The 26,527-nt window shown below is 41.8% G+C and overlaps 1 protein-coding gene across 4 annotated transcripts in view; it reads right to left on the bottom strand.

The window, feature by feature from the left end:
* Positions 1–22,639, bottom strand: part of Reps1 (RALBP1 associated Eps domain containing 1) — a 68,326-nt gene extending 45,687 nt beyond the window's left edge. For all 4 annotated transcript variants that reach the window (XM_051175345.1, XM_051175346.1, XM_051175347.1 and 1 more), the window contains exon 1: positions 22,339–22,639. In XM_051175345.1, coding sequence (XP_051031302.1) covers positions 22,339–22,491 — 153 coding nt within the window. In that variant the 5' untranslated portion in view covers positions 22,492–22,639. The remainder of the gene's footprint in view (positions 1–22,338) is intronic.
* Between the last annotated feature and the right edge of the window lie 3,888 nt (positions 22,640–26,527).

Here is a 26,527-nt window from a genome sequence, read left to right as displayed (position 1 = left end):
TTCAAGATAAGGAAACAATTGAGATGAACAACATCAGAAGTACCACGTGAGTGTTGACTTCTTTTTATAAAAGCAATTGTGTAGAAATGAGATGGCATTTATCTCTCAATGCTAACACAATCCACATGTGTTTAGTTAATGAAAAAGAGGGTAAGAATTTGAGGGGGTGGGGTGGGAAGATTGGGAGTGGTTGCTGAGAAGAAGACAATGCAAAGATGTATTAAGTTTTGGTTAAAATTAAATTGAATTAAAAGCCACAAGTGTCTTCTATAACTTTTTATCTAAAAGTGTTCAAATACATTATATTCTGTACTCTCTACTAGTATTATCATAAAAACTCACCAGAAGAACTCATCATTGTAATAATGCTATGGGACTTAGACACAGCTATTTGGAGGGCAGACTTCATTCTATCCACTATGGGAAGGAACCATAAAGAATGGGTTGTTTGAGTTAGTCAATAAGAACTAGGACTAAGGCAACCTATTACACATTAAAGTTTATAGACAGCGTAGGTAATTAATAACAAACGACTCCCTTTAGTGATATCTGACTTTTAAGCTATAAATTCTACTTGGTTTAGGCAATAAGCACTCATGAGCAATGTACACTGCTAAGAGCAGTACATACAGACCAATAAGTAGTTTACTCATTTTAGTTTATATCACATTCTCAAGGTTATCTATCTAGACAAATAAAACACTTGTGACAGCCACAGACATAAGGACATAATGTGAAAAATTGAGAGTACCTTTCAAGCTTACGCTAGTTCAATCCAAGTCTCATATTCCCAATTTAAAAAAAATTTTTTTTTTTTTTATTAACTACATTAGGAAGCAGGACCCCAGTCCCCACCATGAAGCCTTAAAAAACATAAAAAGTAAAATGCATGCTAACAAGAGGTGGGAAAAAAAAATCACAAAAATAAAAATAATTAGGAAAATACTATAAACCATTAAAAGGAGCTTGAAACAGTATTTGCCTATGCTATGGTTTATGAAAACAGCACAGTAAAATAAATCTAGCAGTAACCAATACTTCGGGTGACCAGAAAATTAGTATCCAAACTTGTACATTTGTAAAAGTGAAAAGGGGGCACTCCACTCAATTATGCCAAGGGACAAAAGATGTAAGCCAAGGCTGTCTACACAAACCAGATCTACATCTGCCCTTCCAAACCTTCAAAGAGGAACCATCCCATCCACTGAACTAACAGTGCATGGAAAAGCCAACATTACTCATTTTTTAGTTAAAAAGCAGTATTTTTCAGGAAGACTTATAAGTTTTCAAACCTGATTTACATGGAAGCCTACCTACAGAGCACCCCAAAATTTCTTTACCAAAAAATTTTAAGAATAGTTTAGAATGAAACGTTTTAACACTGGGTCAGACATCATCCTAAGCACTTCAAAGCTCACTTAATCTTGGTAACAGACCACCAAGTCAGGGCTCTTGTGGCTACTTCACACAGAGAAAACAGAAATACGGAGAAGTTAAGTAAACCACCAATGTAAGTGGTGAGACTCAAGTCTGCATGGAGGTCACCGTACATGTCCCTGTTGCTCCTCTCAGAGAGACTAGGGACCCACTATTTTTCACAAACACAGACAGAATAGAATGGCACTGCCAAGTAAACAAGAAGAATCAGGTCAAACAGTGTCAGCCCCAGTGATATTGCTGGTCTATATTCATCACCAGTGGCCAGCAGCAAGCACAGACTTAACTAATGTACTTGCCTGCAATAAAAGAAAATCTACTCAACTCAGTGTTAGCGTAACACACAAAGAACCATTCTACAGGCTATGTTAGGATATGGATGATGACTAAAAAGAGATGGTGATTTTAATAACAACTACCATTAACCACATTACAGAATGTAGACTGTTTCAAGCTCAGTGACATACTGACTAATTCAATCATCTCAGCCACTGGTCACTGAGAACAACTAAGCCTTTGAAATGTGTTTATGGACAAACCAGGAGCAGAACTCAGATAGACATCCCTAGGCTTCATTGCTAAGATCTTGTCTAGAACAAGTGTTTTCTGAATGCAAATTTCACATGAAATCCATTATTACATAAACACACACACACACACACACACACACTTGGAAAGTATTTCATCTTTAAAAATCTGCTTCTGCAAAAAAATCAGAAACAAAACAACAAAAAAACCAACACTGCTTCTGCCTAAGTGTCAGATGTAAACTGAATGAAGGATTCACTTTGAGGATTTATGTGAAAATAATTTAAGTAATTTTTCTAAACCCTGTCCTGAATATGGGGTACCAAAGAACACCACCTTTTGTGAAACTCAAGTGTACATACCTGTATTTTCCATCTGCTTTATCATACTTTGCACAGAATATTTTATTGAAAAACTTCTCATTTTCTAAGTTTTTGTTTTGGGTTAGGATCAATTTCTCTCCACATTGAAAAAGACTGATTTGTATAATGGGGAATCAGCAATGAATAGCTAGGCTTAACACACTTGTTTCATAACTTATCCATTAGAAACATAATTAACTCATAGAATAAAATATATTACCTGTCCTTAAAAATAAATAAAAACTTGGAAACAAACAGTAAGAAGTACAATGATACAACTAATATGAATCCATGAGCCTTAAAGAATTACCAATGGTGTGTGTGTGTGTGTATGTGTGTGTGTGCACGTGCGTGTGCATGCATACATAAGTGTGTGCGTGTGTACACCAACTGTGCTTGGTATTTCACTCAACTAGAAAATGCTACAGTACACATAGCTTTAGGGTGGATTCAACCTCAGTCCCCTCAATGGATAGGGGTTCTTTGGAGTTTGTGTAATTGCACTACTATCATTTTAGGCTCACGGTAGCTCACAGTAGTTTTATTAACAATCTTATTCCTATTGTTCTTGCCTGTTGTTGGGTTCAGCGTATAACTGATGTGTCAGTCACAGTATGGCTATGCTAAACTGTTACTTAGCTTCTGCCAAATGCACATAGTCAAGCCTTCAACTCATGATGATAAGAATAAATAAGCAAAGCCTCAAGAGTTCCCAAAAGTCTATCTCCCTCCTGGGGAATAACAATAGTAATATAATAGCAAATGTCTACACAGTGCTGGTCCAAGTACCAGGCACTAGGTCAGGTAGCCCTCAAATTCAATTAACTCACATAATCCTCTGAGACAGGTGCCATTATTAGTCCTAGCATACAGCACTTTGATGCTTCTTTTGTGTCCTAGAATTAAACTGCAATTTTAAAATTCTAGCAAAAGGTTTTATCTGAATGAATGAAAAACGAACAAATAACAAAAATGATGGTGTGATGGTGAAAAAATTCTATCATTACAGAGTGGAGTGCCAATGCTCATTAAGCCAATTCTTTAAATGATTCTAAAATCAGAACAATGCAGGAAACTCACCTATATAATCCCAGAGTGGATATCAGCAGAAGACCACAAGGCATTTGGTCGTCTCTGTACAGCTCCAAAGCATGGCAATGTTATGCATGTCAGTGAGGAACACTGTCATGCACTTAGTATCTACACTCTTCAAATCATAATACAAATGGAAAACAAACCTCAATGGAAATAAATACAAAATAACAATAAAGTCAATGAAAACACAGCTGTTACTTAACCTCAGCCAATGCCACTGTTTGTCATTGTATGTTGGTAGCCATATCAAGACTCTCGGGGTCTTCACTGTGATGACCAGCATCTAAGAGGTACCTGCTTGCTAACACCATGCTGACAGTCCTCTAATAGTGAGACGTGAGAAACCAGAAGGGAAAGCTTGCTGCCTGTGCTTTCTTATCTCTCTGTGTACACACCTCACACTTGGGAAACAACACAAGCTGGTTCTGCTGCCTTCCTTTTGGCTCCAGTACACAGCCCAGGTCTAAAGCACCGTGTTCCCAACAGCTTAGAGACGGTCCTAGCACAGAGATAACCCAGGAACACCTCAACAGAATCATCTCTTTGGTACTCACATAAATATTCAAAATATACTGGGTACTGGGAGGCAGACAAAAAAGTTCAAAGACTGTCTTACCTACTGCAAACAATATACAAGCCTCAAAGACACACCACGACATAGGGCTCAATTTTAGCATCACAGAGTCTACAGTCCTGAGTGTAACCACTGACACCAGAGGGGCAGGAGTCAACCCATTGCATGCTCAACATGTCAACTCCCAGGAATTCCAGGTTTCTCTGCAGAGAAGTGGAAATACCTACTTCTAAATTTAAAGTTAGAGCTGTCAGTTAGCTCAACATCTACACCACAGTAAGTACTTGCTATTTTAAGAACTAAATAGAGATACACACAATATGGGGGGTGGAGGGGAGAGACACTGTCCTAAAGCAATCTGAACTGGACCTTCAAACAAGTTCAGGTTTTGGTGAGCTGAAACACCAAAGGCAATCCAAATGGGGAATGCCATTAGACCAGGGTAAGGAATGTGGTGGAGGCAAGGCAGAAAACTGGAGCAAGCCAGGGAGAGTGTTAACTGCCAGGCTAATCTTCATGGTCAGGTCTGAAGGGCAGTTTGTAACTTCTAATCCACCCTCATTCTTTAGCATTACAGAAGAGTTCACTGGGATTTAGGGGGCCATTGCAGCAGTCTAACAATAAGGTGGTTAGAGCTGGGAAGTCAATGGCAAGAAAGCAATAAACTGAGACCTTTTAAAAGGATTCACAAGGACTTTGTAGGCAGAACAGAAGAAAGGAATCAAAGCTAACTCTGAAAAAGGGAAAGTTTGGAGACAATGAGAACACCAAACACAGAGTCCTTTAGCACCAGGATGAAAGACATGCTATCCACCAAGTGTAAACTGGAGGGAGGTGGTTAAGACAAAGACAGACCTAAGAAAAGGTCCTTGGATTTGACTAAATAGGATAAAAGTGAGCTTTAGAATATCTTTAAGTCAGGTATGGTGGCACATGCCTTTAATCCCAGCACTTGGGAAGCAGAGGCAGAAGATCTCTGAGTTTGATCAAGGACAGACTGGTCTACAGAGTTCCAGGACAACCAAACAACCAGAGTTATACAGAGAAAAAAAGCTTTGAGAGGCTGGATAGCTCAATGTTTAACAATTAAGAGCATACACTGCTCTTGTAGAGGACCTGGACTAGAGGTCAGTTTCCAACACCCACCCCCAGTACCTCACAACTCCCTGTAACTCCAGGGCCAGGGACCTAACACCTCCAGTTCTTGCAGTCATCTTCACCTATTACATATCCACACAGGTACACACATATATATACACACGGCAAAATAACAAGAATAAATCTTTTAAAAGAAGAGATGGTGAATGCAGCAGTTAGATGACTAGTGCTTATGGGGAATAGACAGGGTATATGATGGGCAAGGAGAAATTAAGAGTCATTTGTTCTTTCACGGTAAAAGAAAACAGAACAAACGGGTGAGCAAAAATCAAGAGAATTACATCGGAAGCAAAACGGAACACTACAGAAAATAACCACCGTACAACACAACTGGTAACTATGACAATCAAGGCTTTGCCATTTGCTATGTACAAGTGAGAATCACTAGGTTTGGATTCTCTCCAGAATGAAGTCTTAAAAGGGAAATGTGATCAAGGAAGTAAAAGATTTCTGTCTCTAGTGGTTCAAAACTGCTGGCAATACAGTAAACAGAAACCCTACCCATAAACTCCCTTCCTTGGGCCACCACACTGACTCTCTGGAGCAGGCTTTTCTACTGCAAAGGCTACAACAACTTTGGCTTCTGCTCCTGCCGATCTGTATTAACGAGTCTGACAGAGCCCAAGTTGCCATGGCCTAGACTAGGAACTGTGCAATCATGAGGTGACACTGTCTGCAAAGGCACCCTTAGCCCTCAGTTCATTTGTGGCTCCACCAATACCCAGGTACTGGGAAACTCTCCACGTTGTGTTTTCCACTGTAGTATATGAACAACCGTGCATGCTGCAGCACTGACACACCCAGATTCTGCCACAGCTAATTCTTGTAACTGCACCAAATTCTTAGTTTTGTTTTTCTTAAACTTTCTCAGTCTGCTGTTACACTTAAAAGAAGTCCTCAGCGGGAGAAGGAGGAACTGGTAAACTGGCAACGCATCAGCAAAGTCAGAGCTCAGATTCGGGCCATTTATTCCTATTCTCGCTGTCTCTCTCTTCATGCCCAGAATGTTGATTGGAGTTGGAGAAGAAGCACCCACAGGGCTAGGCAACAGGCCAGCCAAGTGCAACTTCACCACCCACTTTTTACTTCCCTGCCTCAAGAGGCCTGCCTTACTCCCTCATCCTAGTCACGTCTATGAGTGGATTGCAAACAGGCCTAAGCAACTGACTAGCCCTAAAAGTTCTCTGTGTTTTCTAAACATTTACCATGCATTTCTGTTACCATTAGATTACAAAAGAAAAGAAATCTGAATTTTAGATGTGTGCAAGCCTGGAATCCTAGAACTTAAAAGGCTAAAGTGGGAGGAAGGAAAAAAGAAGGGATAAGGAGGAAGGAAGGAATGAACGAAGGAAGGAAGGAGGGAGGGATAGAGATGGGTGAACAAGCAAGGAAGGGAAAGAAGAATGAAGGAGGTGAGGAGGAAGACAAGAAAGAAATCGGAATTTTATCCACAACAAGCTTCCAATGTCATTAGCTCTGAATACACTGTAGACGCAGCAAACAATGGACAAACTCCAAATGGTACCAAACTGTTCTGGCTAGTTTTATGTCAACTTGTCACAGGCTGGAATCAACTGAGAGGAGGGAACCTCAGTTAAGAAAATACCTACATAAGATCAGGCTGTAGGCAAACCTGTAGGCATTTTCTTGATTAGTGATCAATGGGGGAGGGCCCAGCCTATTACAGATAGTGCCACCCCTGGGCTGATGGTCCTGGGCTATATAAGAAAGTAGGCTGAGCAAGTCAAGGGGAACAAGCCAGTAAGCAGCAGCAACCCCACCCCAGCCCATGACCTCTATATAAGCTCCTGCCTCCAGGTTCCTGTCCTGCTTGAATTCTTGCCCTCACTTCTTTTGAAGAACTGTTAGATGGAACTGTAAACAAAATAAACCCTTTCCTCCATAAGTTTGGTCATGGTGTCTCATCAAAGCAGTAGAAACTATAACTAAGACACAAACACAGAAAACACATAATGTTGTTCAAATCATGATCCCTAAAGCCTTTCAGAGGGAAGACAATTCATAAAAAGGGTGAGGAACAACCTGGAAATGGAAAGAGGGTGCTACAGATAAGGGAAGCAACTGATGAAAACACAAGCTACATCACTCAGACTTGCTGGGCTGGAACACAAAGTCCATGTTAGGAGAAAGATCAGGATAGAGTTGCACATGTGGGGATGAGCTGTTGGGCGCATTTTTAAGTGGGCAAACAGGCTTGAAGTAGCAATGCTTTAGCCCTGAGTTCCTGTGCTCAGAGCCTGACCAGTCACCCAGTGCATTTCCACAGTACCACTTCAAAGACTGCACTCACCATACAAGAGAGTTCTGATCTTACACTCAAAGACCTACTTAAATGGAAAGCCACTAACCTATACCTGATTTATACTACTCGTTTACATAGAAATGTTCATGCAAGCTTAATTATTTAGTGGGCCATGACATCTCCCTCTCTGTGTCCCTAGTAAATAGTGACAGAATATAAAACAAAGTGCCAATAGGAACCAGTCCAAATTTAAATTAGAGAACATTTTTAAAGGAGCAATATACAAACTTGTAGAAGTTTCTTTTATTCCTCTACCTCTAAGGCACTCGGATACTGACTTCTGTGACATCACACACTTTTCTAGCTTTTCCTTGTTCCTTCAGATGCCTCAGACAGTAAGCTAGCTGCCCAGGTCTCTTCTCCACTTTCTTTCACTAACAAATGCATTCTGGCTGGCCTTAGTCACACTCATGGCATAAACTGGCATCTATATATTACGGATATAAAAATCATGTTATGGAAGGCTCTGCCCAGTTTCAGACTTCTGTGAAGCTAAGCAAGCCCTCAAAAACTTCAAACAGAGGCTGGCATGATGGTTCAGCAAGTATAGGCATTTGCCTTCATACCTGATATTCTGAGATCAATTCACAGGACCCACATGGTGGAAGAAAACAGACTACCCTAAATTTTTCTCTGATCTTCACACATTTGCATATACAAACACACATAAAGGAAAAAAATTAAAGGTCAATAAGGGTACAGCTCAGTGGTAGAAGGTATGCTTAGTATGTGGGAGTCAGGAGTGAGCGGTGTGACTAGACAGATGGAGATGGCCCAGTGGCAGGTTAATCCCAGTATGCCTACAGTAAGATGGCACAGCAGCAGTTCTCAACTAGTCTGAAGTACCACAGAAACAAAAGATACCTTACCTCAACTGGATGGAAGGCAAGCTGCACTCCCAACAGCTATTCTCTATTCTCTATATGCCCTGTGGCACATGCAGAGCCAAACTCACACACATACAAAATAATAAGGATTCTAAAATATATATACTTTGTAATTACTGAGCAGATGTTGATTAGCTTTGCCTCAGGTGATAAAATTATGCTCTTCAAAAATCTATTAGAGTGTTGTGTCTTGGTTTTAAAATGTCCCTTCATTTAGTAAAATCATTAATTTATTTAGCAAATTACTGACAATAATAACCAGTGGAACCTAGATAAACACAGCAAAAGGAACTATTTTAAGACTTATCTATAAGTGTTACTAAGACATCCCTAGGCAAGTCAAGGCAGAAAGGGCCTGTCATAACTTAGATTCTCACTGGACTCCCAACAACACATAGGAAGGTGCTAACAATACCAATGGCATCATCAATACACTTTGTAAATGTCAAATAATTTTTAATTGGGGATCCAGATGAGTATTAGGAATGTGTGGTTGAGGGCAAAGACAGGAAGTGAGAAAATAAGCATTAACCATACATTCTAGCTATCTGCAAGTGACCCCCTAAGCCCCTGAACATAGCAGCTGCATTAAGCTCAAAAGTGGTGGATCCTTGAAGCCAGGCCTGCCACTGGCACCAACATATTCCTGTTTTGTGTTCTCATGACACAGCACCCCATTTCACCTGTAGACTCAGTCATCAGAGATGGCTAGTCCCACTTGGTTTCTAAGAAAATGCATGCTTTTCATGATCCTCAAGAACCAGCAGATCCTGAATGTCTGTGAACAAATTCCTGGGGAGTGGGGTTAGTTATCCTTAGAGCACTGTGGCTCCACCTCTACAGAGAAGACTAGAGAATTCCTATTCTCCCTATCTTCACCTTAACCTTAGCACTTGGGAAGTAGCTATGAGGATCACCACAAATTCAAAGCCAGCCTGGTATACACAGAGCTTCATGCTATAACATAAGATCATTTTGGGGGAAAAAAAAAGTCCTACAATTGCACCATTCATTAACTCAACACACATTACTGAAAACCTACTGAGCCCCTGTGGACACCCTAGCACTCCACCTGCTTTAGGTCTCAAACCCAGGACAAACGGCTACCTGAGGTGTTCACTGACATATCAAAGTGGACCTGACACCTCGGTTAGTCCTTTGACCTGAGTTTGAGATCAAACTGACGTCTCTGCATAAGTCTGCATTCCTTAGGAACCACCTGACTACCTTGTTAAATCACCCAACTGCTACTGTCATGCTTTCAAATGTCCACCTAACTTTGTTGCCTACATGGCATAAATATGGTACCTCAGTATGTTGAAAAATCTGCATATCTAAACAGATAGAAACAGCCTCTGTGTCACTTCAGGTTGTTAGAGCATTCCTGTTCTGCCAGCTCTGTGGGCTCACCTCCTCAGAATCACCCTTTATTGGGTCTTTGGTCTTTATTTGGGTACACTTTAGGAAAAACAAACCTCCAACCTAATTGTAGAGTACGGAGGAAAATAGAAGGGTTATTAGTAGGATCCAAGACTGGGAGCAGCACTACGTTGACACAAAACATAAGTAACAAAGGTATGATGCCAGTCTGAAGAATGAACATTTTTTTTCTATTATTAAAGCCTAGAGATTGCAAATTCCAAGTTTTGTTGCAGAGCAGAGCAAAGGAAACTTATCTGATCATATTCTAAGAAGCAGGCCCCATGTGTGCCCACACATTTCCACTATCATCTATTACCAATCTTCAGAACCGGGATTAACAGGAAATAGTCTCAGCAGGTTAAGTTATCAGATCAGGGTAACAAGTTAATAAGCACCAAGCAGAGATTCAAATCTGAAGTTGTCACATTCCAAAGTCTATGCTATTTTGACTAAACTCAATGCTTGTTGACATGGAAAGTTACAAAGGTGTTTAAATGTTTTTCTAGGATATAATGTAGGACTCTAGAAGAAACACTCTACATCAACTACTAATGTAACATGACAACATGAACTCAAAACACTGAACCCATGACCCTTAAGTCACAATAATTTCCCTTTTCAAGGACACTAATATTTCTACATTCACATCTACTTTTTGCTCAACTCATAGACAAAAAGAATTAAAAGTCATTATTAGATCAGTACTCTTTACAACTTATTTTTATACAAAAGAGTATAATAATTGTGATTCCTGGGCCCCAGACCTAGCTGCATATAAAAACTCAAGGAGAATTATATGGAGATGTTAGATAAGTCCATCTAAGTAACATCAGAAGTGTCTACAAAGAGTCATAATAGTGACGGACTTATTTTTCAATCCCCAAGTAGTAGAGAGACTACTATTACAATAAGATTGTAATTAATAGACATGACTATTTCGAATTCAGAATTCTGGGGGCATTACATTTCTGTAATTTTCCACAAAAATTATGATACCCCAATTAAGAACATGTAAGTACAGCAGATCTGTGCTGGGTTGAATGAGATGCTCCCACAAAGTCTTGGGCACTTGACACTTTGTCCCCAGTTGGTGACTGTTTGGGGATGATTAGCAGGTATGGGTTTGCTGGAGGAAGTATGTCACTGGGATGGGCTTTGAGGTTTCAAAAGACTCATGCCATTTTGAGTTAGTCCCTCTCTAATTCCTGTTTGTGGTTCAAGATATGAGCTCTCAGCTGCTGCTCCAGCCTCCCAAAACCTCTGTCCCATCATCATGATTCTAACTGTCTAGAGTCCTGAGCCCCAAGTAAACTCTCTATATATGTTACCTTCATTGTGATGTTTTATAACAATAAAAAGCCAGTAATATATCACTCAAATTCCAAAGACAGAAATTGGTCTCGATTCATTCTAAGTCATCATTTTGAGTCCCTTCTAAGTCTAAAAACGATGTGTGCACAGGGTAAGTTAATTGGGTATAATGGCACATGCACAAACCTAGGTACTGAGGCTGAGACAGGAGGATCACTTGAGTTAAGGTGAAAAAATTCATTCATTCATTTCTATTGATTGGTGTTCTGCCTGCATGTATGTCTGTGTGAGGGTGTTGGATCCTCTGGAACTGGAGTTACAGACAGTTGTGAGCTGCCATGTGGATGCTAGGAACTGAACCCGAGGGAAAAATTTATATAGAGAGAGTACACAAAACAGTCCCTGACACACAAACTGATCAGACATACTTTAACACTGTGTCAGACAGGTTGCTGCATGCCCATTATCCCAACATCTGGAAGATGGAGGCAGGAAGACCAGGAATTCAAAGTGATCCTCAACAATAATACATCTGAGGCCAGTCTAGGCTATGTTAGCAAAAATTAGCAAGCAAGCACAGTCAAATCTATTAACTCTTCATGTGACAAAGTACATACAAAGTCTATCTTCAAAACCTAAATCCTTCACCAAATGCCAGTTTACATTAAATTATGCAGCAGTTTGGTAAATATAATTATATATATGGTACAGTCTTTCACACATGACAAATTAATGATTAAAAACATTACAGCCGTGAAGCACAATTTTTAGAGCAAAATGCAACTTACCGAGCTAAAAGCAGACTTACAGTACTGTATACCATCATATCCCCAAAGTTTAGAAATTTCTTATCCCAGAATGACCACCTCCAGGCTGCTGCTCCTGCCCTGGCTATTAGGGAACCACCAACGCCTCTTATTAATGGATCTTTTCCAGAGACATTTTTTCTATAGACATTTTCAAATATTCTATATAATGTAATACAACAGGTATTTGTGTGTGTGTGTCTGGCTTCTCTCATTAGTATGTCTCTAATATCTTCTTTGTTGCAGCATATATCAGAAACTTATTCCTTTTGATGGCAGGATATTATTTCATTTTAGGGATATACCATATTTTATTTTCCAATTACTAATTGATGGGTACTTGGACTGCTTTCCAGGTTTGCTACCATGAACGGTATTTTATGTGTTCTAACAAAGAATTCTTTGAACATTTTCTCATTTCTCTTGGGTAGATATCTAAGAGTAGAGCTGCTTATTCCTAGGTAAATTTATGTTCAACTTTTAAAGAAATGCCCAGTGTTTTCCAAAACAGAGATGTGCAACTTACATTCCCAAGAGCAGCGAGAGTATTCTATTCTCTCCATAATACCAAGTGTTAATAGTCTTTACTGTAGCCTTTCTAGTGATAAGTTACCACTGTGACCTAATATGCCATTCCCTAATTATTAATAATGTACTCTAGAAGACCTTACCATGTTTATAACATGCAAATATCTTTCCCAAATCTATATTCTTTATACTTTCTTAAGTATTCTCTGTAATATTAAATGTTAAGATTTAACATTTTTTAAAATAAAATCCAATTTGTAAGTTCTTTTCTTTCATGGTTCATATGCTCTCTGTGTTGTATCTAAGAACTCAGGCTAACCCAAGGTTGCAGAGATTTTCTTTATGAAAACATCTAGAAGTTTCATGGATTTAAATATTAAAATTAAGCACATAATCTATTTTGAGATAATTTTTGTATATTGTATAATTTATAACCAAGATGTTTAAGTACATTTTCCCCTAAGTACACAGTTTTAGAACCATCTGCTAAGAATACCCTTTTCCCACAGAACTATCCTGGCACATTCCCCAAAATGAACCAACCATAAGTGTAAAGAGTTATTTCTGAATTCTCAGTTCTGATCACTGATCTCTGTGTTTGAACTTAGGCCAATCACTCTGTCATGATTAGTATAGCCTTGTAGTCAATGTTTAGAATGGGAAGGGAGGGCCAAGTCTCCCATTTTGTTCCTGTATCTTCTTCCAAGTCTTTGGGACTAATTAACAAAATCTGTAGGGACTTTATTAAAGTCTCATTATTAATGAGCCATCCTGGTGATTTATCCAGGGCAATGCAGGAGAGCTCACCCACCCCGGTGGTATGGACAAAAAAAAAGCTGGCCGGATGACCAACCCTGCCATCTCAGGCCCAGAACCAGAGTTATGTGTTGGCCCACCCCAACCCCCACCTGTGATCTGCTGGAGCAGGCAAACCCAAAGCTACAGATTTCCACAACACGGGGCAACAACATAATAAGCAAGAGGAGTCCCATTGAGGGCCCAGCACTGATAGTGTAGCAGAAACCATAGGTCCTAATCCAGACCATGACTCTTTGCAATGAACACTTTGCTTACAAGATATATAAACAAAAAGTTTAGTGTGACTCACTTTGTCACACTACAGCTTCCATGACAATGAGATTGACTTTCTCTCTTTTTTTCTCTTAAATTTTATTTTATTTTATTTTGGGGAGAGGTTGCAAGAGCAAAGGTCAGATACAAAGGGATGGGAAAATGAATAGGATCATGGTGTATGATGTTAAAGACACAAAGAATAAATAAAAGAGAAAGTTTTTTTTTTAAAAAATTCAGCTTTCCAACCTATATACATAGTTTATTTAAATCTTTAGATTCTGTGTAATATTTTATAGTTCAGTGTAAAAATTTTACTGCTTCATTTATGAAATTTAACCCTAAAACTCTGTATCGTTTTGATGCTACTGCAAATATATTTCCTACTATTGTATGCTGACTTCCTGTCACTACACTGTTAATCTGGCCTCAGATTACAGGAGAAAGCAGAAGTCACTGGGCTAGAACACTTCTCCAATAAGCTATATACCATCCTACTTGTTTCCCTGTGTTTAAATTGAAGCGATGAGCCTTTCCAGAGCCCTGTGGTCAGGATGCAGACCACTCCTGCTCTCTGGAATACTTTTCTTCCTTCTTCCCCTCAGCAGTCCTAACTGAAATTATGCCTCACTAAAGATTCCCTTCACCATATCATTCATCCCCCCTTCTATTCAGCTGACCTGGGCAAACTACTTTTTAAAAAGCTACCTATGTGCCCCATCCCTAATCCTCTGGCTACCATTTATTCCTCAGGTCATTCAAATTTGGCATGTATCACAATTAGTCTATGAAACAAAACAAGGCTAGAAGAGTTACCAATGACATCTAGGTTTCTAAAGCAAACCAATGGCTTCATTTCTGCTCATGCCTCTTAGCCAAATGAAATCTCAATGCAGTTGGCTCTCACATCCTTAGAACACTTGATAAGCATTTGGCACCCCAGCAATATACATCATATAATCTCCCTTCAACCATTCTGGCCTTCTACTTCCCAACTTAGAAATGCTCATTGTTCCTTGAGACTCATTTGTTAGATACTTTTTTCTTCTTTATAATCCTTTCTTCAATAATTTCATTAGTTACTGTTTTCAATTTGCCAACAATGTAAAAATCTCCAACTCTTCCTCTCAGAGATAATAAGATTTGTAGATCTTCTGTGCTAAAGTGTATAAGTGACACACAGGCTTCCATAAATTTAAAATGAACATAGAAGAATCTTTAAATTCATCATTATTCCTTTACCAAAATAGCACCCCTAGAACACACTCCTCTCCCAACCATCTAACAGTAACAACTCCAACAATATCCTATGCTCTTTCTCCCCTCTCACGTTCCGTATTTATTACCATGGCTTCCCACTTTTAACTACACAATTTCAATTATGTCCAAGCCTCTCTACTTGGCTGCCTCTCTTTAAGCCACTGCTGTTTCTCACATGGACTATTTCCTATCCACTGGCCAAACTGCTCACCTTCCCTAGTTATTAATGGTCTTTAAAAATACAGTTTAGATGTTACTCCTTTAATTAAAAATTTATAGATTCCTATTAAGATCCCAAGTACTCACAGTAAATGGTCCCTTCCACTGTCCTTTCCCCAGCTTCTCTTATATACACTATCTCTCCGAAGCCCCAGAACCTTCTCCTGCATGCTGTCTCACTCGCCCCCATCTCTAGAACTGTCTGCCCACACCTCCTCTGAGATGTCTTCCCGTAAATCCCACCTCATTCTTACCAGTGACCCTCCAGGATCATACACAGTCCTTTTCAACACTACCGCACACACAACACACAATGGCAGAGACAAGAGCTGATCTTTCACCATTACACATATACCCTGGAGGGAGACAGTGGTCACAAGGAAGTAGTATAAAGAACTGATCTGAGGAAGAAGCCCCTTCGGCATTTCACAAGTCCACCTATTCTTCCACAAGACTTTGTTACCCTAGGGTCACATGAGACTTACTAGGCTAGAACACTCCAGCAACATCAAGGTAAATGCAAAATGTTGAATAACTATGATTTCTGAGCAGATGTCCAGCCTGTTCACCAGAATCCCAAATGACTCAACAACTGAAAAAAAAAAAAAATAACACATACTAACAAAATATGACTTTGTCCTTTAACAAAACAGACCTCAAATATAATTCTTGAAACAAAATAGAAAAGTGATGTATTTTTTTTTTAAGTCCTGTAATTTACCAATCTTAAGAAATATGGGCTGGGCACAGGGTTGCACATTTTTAAACCCAGCACTAGGGATCTCAGAGTTCAAGGCCAACATGGTCTTACAGAATGAGTTCCAGGGCCTGTCTTGAAGAGAAACCCTGTCTTGAAAACAACAACAAAACAAAATAAAAACCACCACATAACAAAAAAAGAAATACTGTAAGTAATTAGCTTCCATCAGACTAATTTCTTCTGCTTGCGTTAACAGGGAGAACTGAATGAAGAACCAGTGTCTTGGTTCTTCATTGGGTGAACAGTTTCAGAGGGCTGGGGCCTGGGACAGCAGCGCAAGGGCAGAGCACCAGGAGCAAAAGAGAGCTCACACCTAAACCCACAGGCAGGAGACAGAGAGAGCACACTGGGAATTGGGGGAGTCTTCTGAAATCTCAAAGCTCATCCCCAGTGACACATCTCCCTCCAAAAATGCCGCCTCTCCTACATCTCCTAATCCTTCTCAAACAGTTCCACCAATTGGGAACCAAGCATTCAGACACATGACTCTAAATGGTTCATTCTCATTCAAGCCCCCACACAGGAGAAAGTCTTCAGAAAATGAAACATCAGAAAGGCTTCATCTCTCATTTTAAACTCTCACTGGTCAGACACCTTGAAGAACCAATATAATCTTTGCCTCCCATTCTTTTATTAGTCAACATAACATTCCAGGCTTCTGTTTTCCTCTTTTTTTTTTTTTTGTTTGTTTGTTTGTTTGTTTTTGAAGACAGGGTTTCTCTTTGGCTTTGGAAGCTGTATTCCTCTTAAATCACTCACCGAATGTAAACAAACCAACTGAGGTGCCACACACAGAGCAGTGCACACACTGTTCTCCTGAGGGTGTGGCTGGACAGAGTAGCCTCACGCACAAAAACAATCACTTGAATCAGAAATCTAGAAAATCCAACCCAGTCACTTCATGTGTGGTGATCCAGGTGAAGTGATGTCAAGGTCACAAAACTGGTGGAAGCCAGCCTGTTTGGTGCTCCTTAGACGAAGGCCTCATGTTCTTTTCTACTCTGTCACAATGCTTGCAATAAGTTCCCAAACACTACAACTCTGGGCATGAAGGAAAGTAAGGCTCCAATTAGCATAATATGAATTCCAAAAGCAAGCATGACACTGTATAAAGATGTCAGCTGTGACTTCTTTCATAAGCAATTAATGTTTTTATTCTTCACAAATACTTAGTGATTTAGAAATTACATAAACCCCCCGCAACTTGAGAGTAATGAACTGACATTTTATTAAGTTTCTAATATCCAGTGCTCTTCAGATGTCTCACTAGTGAACAGATTTTGTAACTAACTCAAGTTAACAAGGGAAAAACTGGTTTACATTTCATTGTCATTGCTTTTCTCAATTAAGTTTATTATCTTATTCAAATAGTCTAGCAAGCTGTTGTTCCACACAGCTGATCTAAAGCGTTTCAGTTTCTTTAGGCGACATTGCTAGCAAACTTCAATAAAAAGGACGGTCAGTACTCAAAGCTTCTATCAGTGATCACACATGCAAAGTCTGTGTAAATTTTGACATTTCCCAGGAAAAGATTTTTTAAAGTGAAAGCTAAGAAGATATACTGATTAATGTGGTAAATAATATACTTTTCCTATTCTTTGAAAAATAAGTTGAGTCTTGAAAAGTTAAGTTTAAAGCCATTAACACTGAAAATCTTCAGCAGACAGCAAAATTGATGATTAAATCCTATAGGTCAAATCTCCAATACCTGCTCTGGGACAAAATATCATAAAACAATAGCTCCTCTCGTCTGCTTTCACTGTCATCAACAACAAACCCTGAACCCCTACATACGTTTTTACTCTGCTATTCCAGGTCAGCTTTGACTACACAGGGCTGTTCTTCCAGAGGACCCAGGATCAATTCTCAGCATCCGCTTGCTGTCTCACAATAGTTTAGCTCCAGTTCCAGGGGACCTGGCATCCTCATCTTACCTCTACCAGCACAAGCATGCTTACGGTGCAGAGACACATGCTGACAAAATACCCGTGCACATAAGTGTGTGTGTGTGTGTGTGTGTGTGTAAAGAAACAAGTACTAACAAGTGTAATGATAAACATTAAGATGCCTGTGTCTGTCTGTACCCAGAAAGCAACCACAAGAATCCACCTCTCTCTGAAGGACTGTTTTAAAACATCATTGAAAATTAAACTCTTCACTACGCAAAAGAAAAGGTCTACATACAACTCAAAAGCAATCTCAAATCCCTACTCTGCATTAAGAAGTGCACACATATCAAAGTTGGCCTGATTTAACTGTATTCCTCACCTGGTCCCATAACCATAGTCAACAGCCTAGAACCAGCTTCCAGGTGGTCAAAGATAATGGGAAAGGAAGGACATTCACTATTTGTAAACAAGTTACTTAACTTCTCTGCCTATCAAGTTCCTGGTTAATAAGAACAATGCCCACTTCACAGGGCTGTTGTGGGATCAGATGAGTCCTACATGAAAACCGTTAGGCTGGTAAAAGGAGCCCACTGGGCACTCAATAAACGCCAGCCCCTGCCTCCTTCAGCCCTAGGCCCTCTGTTCTTTGTTCTCTACCCTCATTTCTCCGGATGACTCAGCCCTCTCTCAGGACTTTTATTAACAAATGTTGAAAACTACTAAATCAATCAAGGTCTGCTCCCTGCCTTCAACATAGGTGAGGAAAAGGCCTCCAACTTGTGAACAGAGCCAACATGCATCATAAATAAAGTATCTATTACTCATTGAAGGTTAGCACCACCCCGAAATCCCGGACAATCACACAGCAATCACCCTTACCATTCCTCTTAACAATATGAGGCCCTCCTCCTACCCTTTTCTAATTAGAGTGATGTTTAAAAGTGAAGAATCTTGTTACCATCTCTCCTAACCAAATTACGTCAAATAGTCCATACTTAGCAAGTTTGCCATCAGAATGCCTATAACTCTAGCCACATTTCCTGTCCCACTGCCAGAGTCCAGGCCAGGTCTCAAATCTCCACAATGCTGACATTTAGAGAAGGATAATTCTTGTTATAGGAGCAGTCCCATGTGCTCTGGGCTATTAAATAGTATCTCTGGCCTCTACCCATTCATTACATGTCAGTAAAAGCACTCCATCACCCATTTTATAAGAACCCAATGTCTTTAGACATTGACAAACAGACTAAGAATAAAAACACTCCCCCATACACTGTCCTCTGTCACTCCTTTTTTTCTGTTTTTAAATATTTCATTAATTACAAGATATTTTATTAGGAGTGTGAGGCATATGCCATAGCAGGTCTTGGGAATCTGGAGAACAGCTTATGGGAGTCAGTTTTTTCCCCTTCTACCATGTGGATCCTGGGGATCAAACGTGGGTCACGAGGCTTGGCAGCACATGCCATTACCCATGGAACCATGTCACCAGCCTCCTGACCTCATGCTTTGAGTGTTGCTGGTGCAGTTACTCACCATTTCCTACCTTTGATACAAAATCAGCCCCTAAGATAAGCAGACTTCAGATGCTTTCCTCTGCTTCATCACTGACAAATGCCTCCTAGAGTACTTTTATGAATCACGTCTTTCAAACACCCTTCACAGCTAGTTCAAAGCTCCCCATCCAGCCTTGATAATCTGGACTCAACTGACTATTACCCCATAAGGCAATTCCCATAGTATGGTAAGGATACGTACCCAGCTGCCCTTCAGAAATACACCACACCCTGATTTTTTCACTCTACTGTTGTACTCTGGTTTGGAGGTAGGCTACCCAGCACCCAGGCCAGATGTCTCTGCAAGGGCCTTCTTCCCTACCCTCTAATATCTCTACCACTCAAAGCCAAAAATTTCCAGTGCCTCTCCACTGAAATATGTATAGATATCCTCCCTTCAGTCTTTAGTAATATGACCTCCTGCTAACTGCTTCATTATCTCCAAACACATGTTAGCCTAGATAAAATCTTACTATCTACCAGTTCTCGAAAAGGCTCAACGGTGGCCCACCTGAACTGTGTCCTGTTTACCTTCCCTGTGCAGGTGAACACAGTGCACCTCACCCAGGTGCCCTCTTCCTCACTCACAATGGGTCCTGTAATTCAGAGTCCTGGAGAGCTAGCTCCTGGGCTCCTGGTTCCCTGAAGTACCTTGCTCAGCAAGGAGTACAGAGCTCCATCCCCTTACTTGAGTTGCCCCAGATGATCCTCACTGGAAAGTAATGGGGGGCTGCTTTCAGAAATCTCAAAACCCCTTTCAGAAACAGAAACTCAGCCCACATTCCCCTTCTGTCTCACATTTCTAGATCTTAAGCCAAATTTTAAGTATTCCAGATTGCTATTCAGTGCAGGTTGGATATCGCTTATTAGCGATGCCTGAGACTAAAGTGTTTCGAGTTTCATTCTTTTTTTTCCCCCTTCAGGTTTTGAAATGTTTGTGTACACACAATGAGATATCTTGCGGGTGAGGTCCAAGTTTAAAGAGAGCTCATTTATGTCTTAGATACACCATCTTCACACAGTGAACATAAATGTAAAAAATGCTAATTCTGCAACCAAGTTTCATGCACTGTAATTTTCCAACTTGTGTTATTTTAGTCCTCAAAGTTTTGAATTTCGGAGTATTACAGATGTTTTGAACAGGAATACTCAACCTGAACATATCACTGTGAAAGTCTTGCTTCGGGGAATTCCAAAAGTTTCCAACTTGTAACTCAATCCCAAATATTTAAGCTATTTAAGATGTCTATACACAAAGACAAGAGAAATTTATTTTCAAATACTAATACAATTGAGTAAAACATAAAACAAGTTGAATTTAACTGAACGTATCTCAGCTGAAGGTTAATGAATGCTAACTGGTGAACCCTAATCAGTACATTTAAACATCCTAAAGTCTTGTGCACCATAAAATGACAAAAAGTCAGTTCTGTCAACTCTGTGCTCAACCCTATGCCCCAAAGATGTATCTCAAAATAGAGTTCAGGCAGCTTCTTCATCTTTAGCCCCTGAAGGGGTGTTTTGTTTCCATAAAAAGAGCAGAAACATTAATGAGCATATTTTGAGTTTGGTACCAACTCTATCAGATACTAGCCCCACAATGCCACCATTAACCCATACACAAACTAAAAGCTGCTTTGTCTGTTTTGAATTAAAACTGGTTTCCACATTGTGGAAGGGCCATAAGAACAAAAACACTGAACACACAACACTCTGCCTAGCTGCTAACACCTACAATAGTCACCATGTAGCCCTATTTAGCATCATGGACCTGAGACTTACTGTTACCTCTGACACTCACCTTTTCTGGCCACACCAAGTTTAAAAAGGACCATAAAAAAACAAACGGGAAGGGAGAGAACACATTCTCTTAAGCCACAGCAGACACAACTTCTACCTCAGAGGTGTGTGTAAATATTTTTACATAGCACAGGACTCTTGTGAGAAGAAAACTGACTCACTCCACAGTGGGCCTACAAGAACTCAAGGCTGAAGGGGTCAAGTGCTGGCTGGCAGAGCGTCCCATTTCTACTGCACAGGAGACTTCAGTCAAAGCTTGGAGACTCCAGGCCAAGCTGGCACCTGTAATCTGAGCACCTAAGCAGTTGAGGAAGCAGCAGGGGCCCTGAGTTCAAGGCAAGCCTGAACTATATAGGGCAAGCAGCTGTGTCAAAACATTAAAATAAAATAAAACCTCTGGCCCAATATTCTGCTTCCACTACCTCATTCCCATGTGTTTGGACATTCAGATAACCGGCTTGGATCAATATTAGGATGAAAACTTTTAAAAGGGTTCTTGACGTGCAGTTTAAATAGGCTCTTAGTGCTAGCAGCTATGAATCATTAAGTAGCAGCGTTACCGCTCATCACAAACATTAGATAGGAACTTCTACGAAGTCTCCTGTAAAACCTGATGACAAAGAAGGTTAAACTAACCACGTTTGCTAATACAGGGCAGAACTACACATTTCTTCGATACCAGCTGTTCAAGATATCCAAACCAAATCTACAAGATCCACCAACTATTACCAAATGCCCAATGGAAGATACTGTCCACCAGGCATCGGTCACCGGTCCTACAAACGACAAGTTCTTTTCACATCTACACGCAAGTTCAAATTTCTTGGTTTCCCTAAGAACACAGCTTCCTTAAAAATAAAAATAATAATAAAAAAAAAAAACTGCTTCTTGGATACCTTAAGTCTAATAACGCCAAAAAAAAAAAAAAAAAAAAAAAAAAAAAACACTTCATCGAGTCTGTTCGGCTCACTCGAGAATCCAAATGGCATTGTGCCTGCCTATACTCATAACTTTACTATTGTGCAGGACCCGAAAAGCTGTGTGTAGATGGGAACACATTACCAGGAGCTAGTATTCACACTCACTTGCAACACGGGAGCCTTCCTGGGAAGTTGCTCTTCCGTGCACAGGCTGACCCAGGGGGATGCAGGCTCAGGCTCCGCAGACCCCCACCCCCACCCCGAGGAGCGACCCCTCCCCCTCCAGGAGTCCCCGGGCACCCGCACCTGCGGCCTCGGCCCGCAGCGGGGGGGACCTGCCCTTCTGGAAACGTCGCCCGCTCGCTCCTGCTCCCGCTCCCGCCGCCCGAGGCCCGCGCGACCGACCGGGGGACGGGGACACGGCGGCGCTACCTGGAGGACCACGTCGTTGGGCAGCTGCGCGGCCCGGAACAGCTCGAGCACCCGCCCGTTGACCACCACCTTCTTGGTGCTCTCGATGTCGCAGTAGGAGAAGAGATCCGAGTAGTATTTCTGCTCGGCGTCGCTCAGCGTCAAGCCTTCCATCTTCGCCTCGGCCCGGCGACCGCCCCGCCCCGCATGCACCACCGGGGCCGCCGGCCCCGCAACCCGGGGCGGCCGGCGGGGGGACTCGTGCGCGCGAGCACGGCCCTCGTCGCGGGGCCGCGAGCTCGGGTGGCCCTGGGGCGGCGGGCGGCGCGCGGCGGTGCGCGGCCGCGGGCTCGGCGTGGGTAAGGAGGCGGCGGCCGCGTCCCTCGGGCTTCCCGCCTCGGCTTCCCCTTCCGCCCACGCCCCCACCCCACCCCCGCCCGCCAACTTGTGGGGCTTCGGAAGTCTAAAGTTTCGGGAGCTCCGGGCTGCGCGTGGCCGCCGCTCCGCCTCCCTCGGCCGCCATTGACTGCGCCCCGGGCCCGGCACTGACAGCGGCGGCCGCGCTCCAGACCCGGATGTGAGGCCGGGAGGAGAGAGCGCGAGAGGGAGAGAGAAACACCCACCGGGCTGGCTCGGCCGCTCCCGGGAGAGCGGGACGCAGCGCCCCCTGCTGGCCGGAGCCTCGCGCCGCGGCGAGGGGAGCCCCGAGCGCCCTCCGCGAGGACCCTTAGGCAAGAGGGGCCAGCTGGGGACCAGCCTGGCTCACTGCGGCAGGATTCACACAGGGCTGCCGCCTGCGGGCTCGTCGGTGGCAGCTCCTGGCAGCCAGCCTTAACTGTCCGTTTGTACCTGCTGAAGAGAAATGCATCGCCTCACTGTCCACCGCGTCTGGGAACCTTGCTCAGGTGTGGACCGCTGAGGCTGAGGCTGACTCCCATTCTAGTACCCCGAGCCGTGTCCTCTGTAAAATCAAATTTACAAACTAGAAAGAAAAACGGTCAGAGTTTTGGTCACCAGGAGCCAGACACTGTCGATGTACAGATACTCTGTAAACCTGTGTAGGCCTTCAGCCCAACCCAGGGCCTCCTGTCAGTCAAAATTTCTTCTTTGAAAATGACAGAGTTGCACTGTCTCAATCGGCACCTGTCTCAGAAAGCGGTGCATAAACTCTCTCCGAGTCTTTAATCTTTTAAAACTATTTTCTTTCGGAAACTCTATGGAATCAGGCTGGACTTGAACTCTTGAACCCCTTGCATTTGCTTCTCTGGTGATAGAATTCCACCACCACCAGCCAGACGTCTATCTTGTCAGGGTTAAATATGAAGTATTTCAGAAACAGGGAAAATTACACAGAGGACTTGAAGTTTGGTTTCTATTCTCTGTTAAACATATTTCTCCCCGGAGTGCTGGTCCTACAAATAGCCCATTAAGAGGACATGATTATAAGATTCAAAGAACTTAGCAGGCTAGGGATGTAACTCAATTGTTAGAGCACTTCTAGGCACAAAGTCCCGAATTCCATCCCCAGCAGTGCATATACCATGTGTGGTGGTGCTTGTCTGTAGTCACAGCATTTGGGAGGTAGAGAAACGAGGTTCAGAAGTTCAACGTCATCTTCAGCTGCGTAGAGAACTAAAAAGCCAACCTAGAACACGTGAAACCCTGTCTCACACAAACGAACAGCACAGAAACCGGAAGGGAGAACTAACTCTGTGGCACCAAAACTCGCCATGCCTCGTTTGAAGGCAGAGTCTAAGTGAACTCACATGAAGCTGTTCCCTGCCTCTATGGATGCCACTTCATGACCATACTTTCCCATTACTCTCCACCTTCATATAAGGTTGCTATACTCACAGTTGTAGGTTTTATGGTGTCATTTTACAACACAGGTTCATTGAGGTAGGTGTCGGTCCCTTGTTGTCACTGGCCTCTTTCCCTGCCTGCCACCTTCAAGGCCTGGCAGCTCATTGGGGCCGTGTCCCTGCCTGGAACTCTCCCCACAGTCATGTCTGTGGTGTGTAATCTGGTGTCCCAAGGCTCCCTCCCTGGAGAAGAGACCTCAGTGCCTGACCTGCTCTACTGCGCTTGCTCCTCTTATCTGAATTCTTTGTTGTGATTGCATTCTCTGTCTCTCATCCACGTGTGAAGCTTTGTATTAATAGTTAAGGATTACTGAGAATTATTGTGGCCAGGCATTTTATAGTAACTGCCACACTAATTACAACACTCCTATGCTTTACAAGTATTTTCCTCTTTTGAAAAATTAGGGAAATAAGAAAAAAAAAGTTTTTAGTACCATTTCAGAATTAGTTGCATTGATATTAAAGTATCTGGATCTAGGATTTGAAACCTGCTCAACTCTAAAATAGGTACCCATTCTTAAGTCCCCTAAGCCACTTGCTCTGTGTTCAACAGAAAGAGTTTCTTCATCACCACATGCCTTAGGCCAGTACCTCGATCAAGAAAGATCAAATGAAGTTGAGTATCAATGTGATGAACCGAGGCTTCTCCAGTCTACTCTCCCATCCTTAACCTGCATGACCTCCAGCTCCTGTGCCTGTCTTACAGTCCAAAGAAATTGCAAGATTGCTTCCTGTACAAGTGCTAGGTTCTGAAATGACCTTCTCAGTTCGTAATCTGTCTTTTTACCCTCCTCTGCCATTCCTCAAATCAGTCTGTTGCTTAGTCTTCAGAGTCTCTAAGGTCCAACATAGTTAGTGTATTCAAAATTATACTCTGAACGGCTGGAGAGATGGCCCAGCAGTTAAGAACATTTGCTGTACTTACAGGTTCCATTCCCAGCACACATACAGGCTCGCATCTGTAAATCCAGGTCCTGGGATCTGATGCCCTCTTCTGGCTTCTGTGGGCACTGCACACACATGGTACACACGGTGCACATACCTGCATGCAGTCAAAACACTCATACGCGTAAAATAAAAATAAGTCAAAATTTTACTTTGAAAGACAGCTATGGTAGTACAAATATGTAATCCCAGGTAAAGGAAGGATTGTGAGTTCAAGCCCAGCCTGGTCTCCATAGTGAGACCCTGTCTCAAAATATAAACAGACAAAAACCTATACTTTGACTATATAGTCCCATTGTAAAATGAGCTGCAAGGATTTTGTTTTCAGGAATCACGGAGTCTAGGACCTTGTGATCAGACCACTGCTTGCTTCCGGCATTGTCCTTCCTGTTCTCTATTAGCAATTAGTAAATTAGTCTCAGCATGGACTTCATAGGGGGTGAAGTTCTCTTTCTGTGGCTCCATTGTTCTGTAAAGCTTTCCTAATGTAACAGACCTTTAAGCAGGAGACTTCTTACTGGAAACCTAGGCCCAGAGGAGGAAAAAGAAATACTAGTACCAGACCAGGCATGGCAGTGCATGCACACTGTCCCAACATTGAAGAGGTTGAAGCATGAAGATCACAAGTTTCAGGCCAGGCTAAATTGCATAGAAAGATCCTGCCTTTAAAAAAAGTCACTAATAAGGCTGGAGAGATGGTTCAGCAGTTAATGTCACACACTACTCTTGTAGATAACATGACCAACATGAGTTTGAGTCCCAGCATCCTTGTTGGGCAATTCACCTGTAACTTCAGCTCCATTGGATCTTAACACCTCCAGCCTCCACAGAAACCTGCACTCACATGTACATGTATACACATGCATGTAATTTAAAAATAAAATCTAAAAAATAAGAACAGTCCCCAATACCATGTATGTCAAAGAATAACAACAAAGTTCACTCCCTCTTTTTACTAACTAGCAGATGAACAGCTTCACTGTCAACAGCTGTTGCCTTTGGCCCACAAACACATTTCTAGGTTGCAGGCAGAACAACACTTATCCGTAAGGTACTGTTGTGGAATATTAATTTCAGGTGTGTTACATTGGTCCACTCGGTGGAATATTTGTTTAACAATGCAAATATGTATTGCATTCTTTTTTGTTGTGTTAGTTTTAACTGTGAAGCTGTGTTACCTTTGCTTGTTTAAAACACCTGTTTGGCTTAATCAAACCCTGAACAGCCAATAGCAAGGCAGGAGAGTGAAATAGGCAGGGCTTCCAGGCAGAGAGAATAAATAGGAAGAGAAATCTAGGCTCAAGAGGAGAGAGAAGGCCAAGAAGAGAAGAAGAGGATGCTAGGGGCAGCCACCCAAGCTACACAGCCAGCCACAGAGTATGAAGGAAAGAAGGCTGTATGGA

This window comes from Phodopus roborovskii, unplaced genomic scaffold (assembly GCF_943737965.1).
Source record: "Phodopus roborovskii unplaced genomic scaffold, PHOROB, whole genome shotgun sequence".
NCBI lineage: Eukaryota > Metazoa > Chordata > Mammalia > Rodentia > Cricetidae > Phodopus > Phodopus roborovskii.
This window is presented reverse-complemented; position numbering and strand designations above follow the sequence as displayed.